Here is a 12,211-nt window from a genome sequence, read left to right as displayed (position 1 = left end):
CGGAAGACATGCGTGTGTAAATGGGCGTGCCTTCGTTGAAGGTTAGCCGTCGAGCTGGCACCTCAGCGTTTCGTAAAAAAATCTACTGCCAATCATTAGTGGATTGGAGTTCCGCTGTGGCAACCCCTTACCTGGAAAAAGCCGAAAGACAAACAACAACAACTAAGGATAATGCTGGGAAACAAAACATCTGCAACGGTTAGAGGCAGTATGAGATGAGACTAGCTACTTTCCCTATCGATGAAATGAACATTCGCCAAATGAATGTTTGACGGACAGGGTTAGATGTTCAGCTGTTCAATGGAAGTTTCATTTGATGGCTGAACATAGACCATTGGGATATTTATAGTATATATATCCATAATTCCTCCAAGAAAGACACGAGTGCAAAATTAAAGTCAACCATTCTTAACCTACATTAACGCAAGTTGTTGCTGCACATGTTCAGAACTGAGCTAAACCCCCATTTTTCTTGGGCCCTCAGAAAAGGCTTGGGCAGATATCCAGTTCGACCTCATTTGTTAAGGACCGCATTACAGCATTCTTCATTAAGCAACTCTTTTTTAAACAATCATCACTTAAGACATAGGCAAATATACATGAACAGGAAAGAAAACAAACCATTTTAACATTTTTTCCATTTAAATACAATATACGCCACATATATTTTCTTTGCTACTATCATCAGTCCAGTGTTACAAAAATTGCTAAATTCCTGCCTTCTCTTAAACTTCACTCCTCCTCTTCCTGAACATTATTATGCATGCACTGTTCCCATTTCCATTTACTTCTATATAATTTGTTCCTTCCCTTTTTTAAAAATCCTTCTTCCAGTTCTTTTATCTCTTTTATAATATTCAATACCTCAAATACAGTCAGTGTAGACGTTGATTTCCATTTTCTAGTAATTGCTTTTTTTTTGGCAGCAAACGGAATTAAACTTAATAAGGGCTTACTATGTCTAGGCCATTCAGATCCTGCATCCCAGTTCAAAATAAAATATTTCTGATATAGTACTCTGCAGGGAAATTTTAAAATCTGCCAGCTCATTACTTTTTTAAAACATATGTTCCTAGTAACCTCTTCCTTCTACATCACAGCTCTCCAACATCTATGCAAGGAAAAAATCTCTGAATTCTGCTTGTGGTATAAAAATACCTATGCAAGCAGTTCCAAAGATCCTAAACATTCTGGACTTGGCTGCATACTTGGGAGCCATCTTATTATTGTTTTCTTGTAAACTGCTTTTTCGGTATCTCTTCCCAATCTTTTCTAACCCCTTATGATTGATTCTTACATTTATCATGCAATATTGTATATGCCCTAATAATTATCCCTTATATGCCTTCAGATAACATTAACCTTTACTCCTAAGAAAAAGTGTACTGGCTATTTTTAAATAAAAGTAATTGTACACTATTCTATTAACTGCATTAAAGTATTAAGACTGCTATGGATGCTGTTACCGCTTATTCACTTCCCTTAATTTCAGATTAAATTTTTTTCACTGAACTGTTTGCCATTGTACCTTTAAATTTTTCATTTCTCTCAGCAAAGAATACTCAGAATCTTGAGATTAACTGTTTGCACCTGCAGACAGTTTGTCTCCATGGAAATGTACTCAGCAATGAGTCTTTGTAAATTTCACTCAGAAAAGAATGTATAGCTGTGCTTAGCTTCAGTCAACTAGACTCCACTGAACATATGCCAGTGGAAAATAAACAAGCTAATATCTTTGCGGTTAGTATTTTCTTGACTTTCATCATTTTGTCTTATTTTTAAAGCCTACATGCTTACAAAAACACCTGTTTACAGCTTACGCCAAAGGCAGTAATCTAGACATTCATGCTTGTAAAACAAAAAGAGAAAATATCCTAATTCTACATATAACATGAGTCCACTTTTACACTCTACTCCATCAGCCCAAGATCACATCATATGAACATTAAACTTGCTTTTGTCCAGCCCTTTTTCTATTATACTGTAAAACCTTTATTTATTACAACTAATAAAGTACTTGTTTACTTTAATATCTTGCAACACATAACAATCACTGAAGAAACTACCCTCACATTTAAAATACCCCTGACTACACATGACATACTACACACAACTGTTTTACTGCATACAACATCCAGTTTACCATGAAATGTTTTATACAAATACTAACAACAACAAAAACTGCTTTACTTACAGTTAGTTTCCCCCTTTTAGTGTACTTCTAAACATTAAAGATATAAAGTGAGGTATATGCTTTACAGTCCACCCACAAGTTTATCAAAGTCAAGAAAAATCCAGTGGTTTTTCAGCCACTTTTTGTTGCAAAACCATATTTCACAAATGTGATAAGATGCTTTATAGTTTATTTATTCAATAATTTCAGAACTGCTGGTCTTCTTCTTGTTCATCTCCATCTCCCAATACCAGACTCTGGTTCAAGTCCAAGGTACTGCGGATTCTTCTACTCAACTCCTGCGCTTTTTTTTGTCTTTCAATCATTTCACTTTGGAACATTGGAAAAGATTTCACTAGCAAAGTCTCTCTATGAAGTTTACCTTCAGAAGAATGAGAAGCAGAGTCCCCTTCTGCTTGCTGACTCACTTTTTGTTATTTATTTTTTTTATTTCCTCCATAGCTTGTTTTGTGCCAAACATGACTTTGATCCTCCAGGAAAAAACAACACTTTGAAGACTGCTGGACACAGAAGCTTGAATATCCCACCTGCATCTCGATATTCACTGATTGCTGGGATAAATTTCCTTATCTTCTGCCTTGTATACAGTGAATAATCATTTTCTACAAAATACTCTGCTATCTCCAGTTTTTAATACTTTGCCCTTCTGCCACAACTTTGTCAAGATCAACTCTTTCTGCTGTTATGATTGCATCTTTCTGCAAAACATCAGTCCAGTTGCTTTCATAAAATGAATACAGTATGTGCCTTCCAGTTTCTCTGGTACAGCAGGAAAACCTGAGGTCTTCTCTGCACGCTGTCTTCTAACTCTTATTTGTTTAAACTGTTCTTGAGAAACCTCACATTCAGACAGCATTTTCTTCATCTCTGATTTTTGCAGTTTTATCAGTTCGTCTGAATGGCTAGTTAAAGATTCTTCTGTTTTTCCAGCCTTTTGTTGATTGCACTGTTAATGTATTTCTTCAATATTTCATGTATTTTAATTACCTCTGAGTACATTTGATTTATTTTTTCTTTAAATTACTGGAAGCCATCTTTTGAACCAAATCTGAAACGAGAACTGCTTTTTGATGAACAGCTGCAGAATCCTTCCCAGACACTGTTTTTTTCTTCAGCTTTTCTGGCTGATGTTCTTTCAGGTTTTCCAAATTTCTTCTTCTTTGCTGGCATCCAGGCAGTGTATTTACCAGCCAGTAACTGAATTTTGACAAAAAGCACATTTTCAATGGCAACCTTTATTTCTCAGTTTCACTCTGGGAGAGCTGAAGTTATGCTACTGATCAGTATGCAGCCATCTTGGAAGTCTTCATTAAGCAACTCTTGAGCCATTTCCAAAAGTTCTACACAGAGACAGACAGACCGGTTCTCAAAACATTTTTTTCGGAGACTTTTTCTTCCTTTTGCCCGTCAAATGTCTGCTACCCCCACTAACCCAAAGAGAAGGTTACCATCCAGGGAGTGATTAGGAATTTTGCCCTTTCCTTAACTTGCTGTTCTTTTTTATACAGACTATGGTGTTCAAGTAATGACATTCATCATAGTACTGCATTCAGTGAAAGACAGTTTGGTGAACTGGCCTATAGCTTATAAACAAATGATTGTTTCTTTAGCTGGAGAGGGATTATGATATAGTAAATAATTAAAGAAGGTTTACTATGTTTCCTTTACCTTTAAGGAAGACAAAAAGTTCAAATAGGCAACAGAACTCCGTACTTTGGTAGCAAGCATTCCTCCTTACCTTGCCAGTCACTGTAAGGGGAACACTGATGCTGAGAAAGAGTTTTCCTTGATACAGTTTATCATGAAGAATTATGGATATGCTGAAAGCCACACCTCTCAACTATACACATTTTCACAGGCTGTCCAGATTTTTGCCTCATATGTTTGGTCTGTTCCTCATAAAATCCGTGATTTTCTGGATTTTTTTTGACAACTCATTGAGGTCTGAATTCACTAAATAATGACAGTTATTTCAGTTTCAGACTTCATATCCTTCACAAAATGTATGGTAACACAAGAACTTTTATTCTGGCAACTTTCCAAGTTTATAAGAGCAATATTTAAAATGTGTCCCTATTTTGGGGACTTTGTCTCCCCATTAGTTTTGGTGTTGTCCAGAATTTTTGTGCTTAGAGTTTGAAAGGTATGATGAAAGCACCTGAACTGCATGCAAGCAGGGGTGGTTACACCCTTAACCAAGGAGATAATCCTTCAACACTCACCTCATTAAATGTCGGTGAGCATCCCTTATCACAAAGTAACAAATCTGAGACAGTCATCAAAATATATTGTTAGTAAAAAGTCTGGTAAAATTAAATTCTGCAGATTATGCTACCGATGACTGTACACATTTCAAAATGCAGCTGTTCTAGTTCCTTTATTTATTATCAGTGACAATTTGTAATACAAAATTACACATAGCACTCTACACCCAGTACTATTCTTAAAAAAAAATAAATCAATAACATTCAATAATGTACTGTGTAACTACAGATACTTTTAAGAAAGCATCTCCCCTCAAATACATTCATTATCTGCAGCTTACTAATCACAATTTCTTTCACTGCTGCTAATACCAGTCAATCATTTATATATTTGACTTTATTAAAATTCATTTAGAATTATGGAGCACCTATGAGTCTCCCCAATGTATTTCCCCAAACAAACTGTCAACTCATCAAAAGTGTTGTACTACTGTCAAACTCCCCTATGATTAAAGAACAGTCAGGATAGATACAATTGGGATGAGGGGCAAACCCCTATGCCTTCCAATTAATGGAAATGCTATGATCATGCTCCGATTCCATCAAGTGTGGAAGTGCATCAAGCAATACACCTAAAAGCCACATCCCCCTATTAGAAAGGGTTCTGACTGTCCCACACATCTCATCCATAGCAGTAATACCTTCCTGTCATCAGGGAGTACAGTCAATAATATCTGCATGGTTATTTCACAACATCCACATGAGGAAAGGCGCTGTATTAGAGAATGTGCACAAATATCTAACGCAGAGAGTGTTGAAGGACCATTATTCAGCCATAAAGAACAAAAATGTTATCACCATTTCTACATACCTATATAACCTAAACATTTATGCAGATACTGCACATAAAGGAAAATTGATACACTTTTTCTGCATCTTTATTTCAAACCGGTCAATCTGTTCAGCAGCAAGTAGACACTGCCTATGTTTAAGAAGGACATTAGCTTCTGTGATGCATGCACACATGGCAGATAATAAATCAGCACTGATACCTGATTGGGATATCATTCATGATCTCACGGAACATTGAAGGGGATACGGCTGTATCACAGTCACTTGGAAGCATTGGATCTTTTCCCTTATCAAACACCTTCCGCTCCAACATCCACCTGTTAAAAGATTCTCGGGGAGGATCTATGCCTAAGGGCAGGAAAACAAAGATTAGTGAAGTATACTCCAAAGTACCTTATTATCTATTGCTGGAAGATGATTCCTCACACAATCGTAGCACAGACTATTCTCAAAGACCTCACCACCTCTCTACCTGACACCACTCCCCCCCACATACACACACGCACACAGACACGCGCAAACCAAAAGCTCAAAGCAAGATTCATGGAGCAATTGGAGTAATGAAGAATGCAGTAATCAAGACAGATGTGAACTCCCAGGTAAGGTGCAATTACATAAAAGATACACAATGAAGAAGTTATGGACAAAAATTACATTACTGAAATGCAGAAAGCACTATGGAAGTAAATAATCTGACAGCAGAAACTGACAGTTTAGCCCATCTACTGTATTTAACCATTCCTTTTAATTCTTCTTCTGTACATTTCAACTTATTTCCATCAAGATATATAACTGTATGCAGTATATCTAACAAACTCCTATTCTTATCTAATATCTATTTGAAATCCTTCACTAGTATGACTTTTTATGGTTTCTGTTCGCAATCTCTTAGACACCAACTAATTTTCAAACAGAATTTACCTTTTCTCAAGCTTCACAGTATTCATCAGGTACTACTTGTATTTTTTTAAGCCTCCTAGTAGCATGACCATCCCCTCTATTGCACTACTGAAACATTTTTTTCACTATCCTGCAAAACAGAACACCCCATCGCCCCATACGGATATTTTCCTTCTTGGTAAGAATTAGTCTTTCATTGACTATACTTCTGCTGTAGTGGGAGGTAAGAGTCAAGCAAGTGGTGAGGATTTTTCACTTATGTACCTACTACATAGGCTGTTCCAGAATGCTGAGCCTTACAAGCACCAGAACTGTAGTAAGAGAATTTGGTGCGAAGGGAAGCACAACCATTTGTTGCCTACTCCCTCAGAATGTTAAAAAAAATCTTACAAGCTACCACTCAGAACTTTTCAAATGATATACGAAACTTACTTTGTCGCCATTTTTAGTTTTCTTAATGTTGCTCCTAAGTAATTCTCCAAATGCCTGGCAACACCTACCACTACTCATTGTTATATTCCTGCCCATTTTTACACATCATCTGGTCCAAACCACACAGTATCTTCTCTAAAAACTCATTTGTCAACTTTTGTTCTCAGATAAACTTGTTTGCAAATTTTTTTCAGTAGGACTGACTCAGTGCTACACACTGTGAATTTCTTTGTAGTGGCTCCTTTAAGATGACGTTTCATTTCCAGGGGGCTTGGAGGTCATGTGATTGAACACAAAAGCTATAAAATGTGTGTGTACTTCCATCAACATTTACCTGATGAAGTTCATGTATTTTGTGAACAAAAGCGCTCATCTCTCATAGTTTTAAACAAGTTTTTATTTCAGAAAGTTTCTGGATTAAAGTACTTCTGGATTTTATCTGCAGCAGTTTGTTTCCTTGGGCCTTCATTTCTATCCTACTGCATAAAGGGACTTCCGAACCTTTCAAGTTGGTCAAGCGCTCATCTCTCATAGTTTTAAACAAGTTTTTATTTCAGAAAGTTTCTGGATTAAAGTTCTTCTGGATTTTATCTGCAGCAGTTTGTTTCCTTGGGCCTTCATTTCTATCCTACTGCATAAAGGGGACTTCCAAACCTTTCAAGTTGGTCTTAGATAAAAAGACCAAGGTTCCAAAACAATTTGCCATCAGAGCAAGACACTCTGCAGAGTTACAACAGTTTAGTGAAGGCTTGCTACCCTAGCGTAGCATCTTGACACACATATAAACTGCTTTAGAAACTGCAGGAGTGCTGAACAAATTTGGGTAAATATCTTGTAAGGAAAATAATGTCAGTGTGATGGCACTGAATTTACCTCACTTGTAATGAGAAACATGCTACAATGAGAACAATTAATAAAAGTTTATTTTTTAGTCTGCATACTGTACACTTTTTTTATTACTTCTTTAGCTCTAAAACATGTTGAAAAGTTATGTCAGTTTAATGTCTGGGAGCTTCTCATTACTTTCTCTGGTTCTGAAATACTTTTGTGATTTACTCTTTAAAGTTTACCCACTGCAAAGAATGTAATAGTAGGTTATTTCTGCACATTAAGTTTTCTACATGTTATTTTATGCTTGCCAGCCTTTGGCCAATATCATGGCAAAAAAAAAAGTCCCTAGACCAGCTCCCTCACCCAGTTAAGCAACCAAACAAATAAATATGAAACCATATGGAGGACTAGGTTAATGGCAGTTAAGTCAGGATTGCCATTTATACTGTAAAAGTTTTGCCCACTAATGTTAAATGGATAGAAGTTTCCTTTGCTAGACACCCAGCTTCTACAACATAATGGAAAGTTAGAAAAGTAATATCTGTTGATGATCTACCCCCTCCAGAGTGTACTAAAATGCAATTTTAAAATAAGGGACATGCAAGCTGAAAATGTCTTTTTCTTTAGTAGCATGTTGATAATAGACCAGTACTCCATGTAGTGAATTTCAGGTAACTGAAAAAAAAGCTATGTTCTTACCATAACGTTCCATCTGTGTTGCTGATCTTCATTCATTACTGATGTGCGTTGGTTCCGTCCTCAGAACCGAATTGGCAGTTATAACAAGCTCACGCCAGCCAAAAAAACTCTCTAGTTAAGCTTTTACCCATAGTGCCCCCTCTACATAACCTCAGATCAAGTCTGCCCATAAGGAAGAAAGAAAAAAAGAAAGCAGAGGCTTTATCTGAGCAACTTTCCTATCATAGGCTAAGACCATATCCGTACCTCCAGGAGTCTTTTGGAGGGGGATGGCAGGTAGGTTGGAACCTCCAGGAGTCTTCCGGAGGGGGATGGCGGGTAGGTTGGAATAAATGAATGAAGATCAACAACACAGATGGAATGTTATGGTAAGAACATAACTTCTTTATCTGACATTGTTAATCTTCATTCATTCCTTAGTGATGGGACAGAGTCCCTAGCTACTTTGTTTCCTGGGAGGCCCTATGGAAGAATATTCCTGAGTACCATTGAACCAAAGGAAGCTCTCCCTGTGGACACCATATTCAATTTGTAATGAGTGATAAAGGTATGAGGGGTAGACCATATTGCTGCCGCACAAATGTCTTCCATAAAAGCTCTTGCATGGAAAGCAACAGATGTTGCGACTGATCTGGTTGAATGCGCTTTGACTTTAGATGGTAGGGAAGCTTTGTTCCATTGATAAATGAAGCAAATGTAATCTCTCAACCATTTAGACAAAGTAACTTTGGAAACAGGTCTCCCCAATCTTGGTCCCGAGAATGATACAAATAATTGGTCAGATTTTCATAATGACTTAGTTCTGTTGAGATAAAAATGCAATTGTCTATGCACGTCAAGCAAATGTAGTGAATATTCTCCTTTGCTAGAAAAATTTGGAAATAAAACTGGTAAATTAATCGTTTGATAAATAGTCAAGTCTGAAATAACTTTGGGTAAAAAGGAGGGGTTAGTCCGGAGTGATACTTTGTCCTTATGGAACACTATGTAAGGATGTTTTAAAGCTTGCAACTCAGAAATTCGTCTTGCTGAGGTAATGGCCACCAAGAACACAGTTTTCCAGGATAAGAATTTCAGATCACAACTGGCAGCAGATTCAAAGGGGGGACGAGTCAAGGACTGTAGAACTAATGTCAAACTCCAGGGCTTGATCGGCCATTTGAAGGGGTGCCTAATGCATGTAACTCCTTTTAAAAAGGTTTTACAGAGGCGGTATGAAATCAAGGAACAGCCCTTAAACCATTACAGAAACTGGAGATTGCCGCCAAATGTACTCGAACAGCTGAAGCTCCTGAATGAAAGAGGTTAGACAAGTAATCTAGCACCATACAAAGTGGGGCCAAAAAAGGATTTACTCCCTTTTTACGAGAACAAATTATAAATCTTTTCCACTTGCTTAGATAAAGTATCCTGGTGGACGGTTTATGGGACGCCAGAAGAATGTGGTGGACAGGGGAGGATAGGTTGCTTTGCCTGGCAATTACTGGAAGTGGAGGAACCAAGTTGTCAGCTTGAGGCTCGATATGTTTGGCTGTATCAACCCCTGTGGGTGCGACAGCAATTCCGAAGTTGGATTCAGAATCCATGGTTGATGTACTAGGTGAGGCCAAAGAAAGGGAAACCAAATTTGTTGGGGCCAGTAGGGTGCAATGAGGATTATTCCGCTTTTCAACCGAAGAGTCTTCTTTAATAATTGTGGGATCAGAGGAAGGGGGGGTAAGCATAAAGTCCCGTGGGCCAATCATGCACAAGAGCACCTCTCAGGGACTCCCCCTGTGGGGGAATTAGGGCAAAGTAGCTGCTGCATTTGTGATTTGCGGGGGAAGCAAACAGATCACAGCAAGGCTAGCCCCAGTGACTGAATATCTTTGCTGCTACGACAGGACTGAGGGACCACTCGTGAGGCAGGAAAATGCATCTGCTCAATTTGTCTGCAATTACATTGGAATCCCCAGGAATGTGCGTTGCTATCAGAAAGCGGTTGGAAGCTATCTCCCATTGCCGAATTCTCATGACCTCTCGACACAACGGGTAGGACTTGGTTCTCCTTGTTTGTTGATATACCAGACTACTGACATGTTGTCGGACTGGATGACAATTGTTTCTGAAGGGAGAAAGTACAGTTTTGTACCTACCATAAATGTAGATGTTCGAGTGCTAATACAGCTGCAGTCATAACAGATGGGTTCTCCTGCTGTCAGGCGGGTCCTCGGTCGGCCGAATTCCAAAGTCTAGGTCCAGCGTCGGTTGTCGTCGCTTCTTCCCTGACTTCAATGCGACAGGGGTATAAGGGAACCAGCCGACGCCATTTTCTTCAGGTTTTCTTGCCCCAGATGTCAGGTGCCCCCAGAAGGAAGGCAATACATAAATGTGTGTAATAATGCAGTGCAATATAATCAAAATACAGTAGTTGCAAGCAAATACATCATAAATGAATACCCCAATCAGGTTGTATGAGGATGTGCTAGCCTATAGGCCTGTCCTAAGAGGGGAAGGAGGGAGGGAAACCTGGACTGCAGCTGTATTAGCACTCGAACATCTACATTTATGGTAGGTACAAAACTGTACTATGTTCATCGTGCATACAGCTGCAGTCATAACAGATGGGTAGAATCCCAAAGCTAAGAAAGGGGTGGTAGGCACTAGGTGGAACTAGGAGGAGCCAAAATGCCCTGCAAGACTGCAGTGGCAAAGCCTGCTCTAGATTTGGAGTATAATGGTAGGTTGTAGTGCTTGGAAAAGGTATGCACAGAACTCCAAGTGGCTGCTTCCAAAATATCCTTGGTAGGATCTCCTCTGAGGAAGGCTGCAGAGGTGGCTGTGGCCCTGGTGGAATGAGTTCTAATGCTTGTAGTTTTGCCATGAAAGGAATAGCAAAAGCGTATGCAGTGGGCTATCCATTTTGAGATTGTCTGTTTGGAAATTGGCTTTCCTTGAGCTCCTACCGCATAGGCCACAAAGAGCTGATTTTCTGAAAGGCTTTGTTCTGTCCAAATAATAACGCAGTTGTCTGTGGATGTCCAAGGAATGTAGTAATCTCTCCCCTCTGTTTTGAGGATTAGGATAAAAAGTAGGTAAATGTATGGCCTGATTTAAAGCTACCCTGGATACCACTTTAGGCATAAAGGACGGGTTGGTTCATAAGGAAACTCTGTCCTGATGGAAGATTATAAAAGGCTGGACAGCCATGAGAGCCTGTAGTTCTGAAACTCTACGAGCTGAGGTGATAGCCAGAAGGAAAGCTGTTTTCCAGGACAAATATTGCAAATCTGATGAGGCAGCTGGCTCAAAGGGAGGCAAGGTCAGTTTTTCCAGAATGAAATTAAGATCCCAAGCAGGTATTGGTTGTTTCCTTGGAGGTCTTAAATGCTTAGCCCCTCTGAGGAACTGTCTTAAGAGAGGGTGAGAGAATAAAGGTGGATCAGTGTTGTATTCTGCAGAAATGGCTGAGGCATGGATTTTGATGGAGGAGAAAGAAAGTCCACTGTTTAGCAGTTCAGCCAAATATTGTAGTATTTGAGGTAAATTCAGTTTTCCAGGGTCCTGGCCCTTTTTCTCAATCCAGACACAAAATCGTTTCCATTTTACGGAGTAAGCTTTTCTAGTTGATGGCCTTCTGGCCTCCAAAATGACATCCTGCACCTCCTTGGAAAGTAGGGCCTGCTGTGATGCTAAGGAATCATCCATGCGGCTAGATTGAGTGTTTTTAGCTGACTGTGAAGAGTTTTGAAGCTGTGCTGAGTCAGAAGAAGAGGCATTAGAGGCAGGGTCCATGGTGGGGAATGCGTCAGGCTCCTCAGGAGTGGGTACCAGTGTTGCCTTGGCCAGTCTGGAGCAATGAGGATCATTTTTGGTCTGTCTGCTCTGGTCTTTAATAGAACTTTGGGCAGCAGAGGAAGAGGTGGGAAGGCATAAACTGTCATTGATGTCCAACTGAAAGAGAGAGTGTCCACTCTCCAGGCCTTTGGATGGAAGATCCTTGAGCAGAATTTTGTCAATTGATGATTTTTGTGGGAGGCAAAGAGATCTATGTCTGGCCTTCCCCATTCTTGGATTATTTCTGTAAAAACTTTTGGATGCAACTTCCATTCATGTGGAT

The 12,211-nt window shown here is 39.1% G+C and overlaps 1 protein-coding gene across 1 annotated transcript in view; it reads right to left on the bottom strand.

The window, feature by feature from the left end:
* PCIF1 (phosphorylated CTD interacting factor 1) overlaps positions 1-12,211 on the bottom strand; it is a 797,200-nt gene that overhangs the window by 446,972 nt on the left and 338,017 nt on the right. Inside the window, exon 7 of the mRNA XM_044090229.1 lies at positions 5,451-5,598. Coding sequence (XP_043946164.1) covers positions 5,451-5,598 — 148 coding nt within the window. The remainder of the gene's footprint in view (positions 1-5,450; positions 5,599-12,211) is intronic.

Source organism: Protopterus annectens, chromosome 12.part0 (genome assembly GCF_019279795.1).
Source record: "Protopterus annectens isolate FY-2018-M chromosome 12.part0, PAN1.0, whole genome shotgun sequence".
Lineage (NCBI taxonomy): Eukaryota > Metazoa > Chordata > Ceratodontiformes > Protopteridae > Protopterus > Protopterus annectens.
Note: the sequence above shows the minus strand (reverse complement) of the source record. Positions and strands in the feature narration are given on the sequence as shown.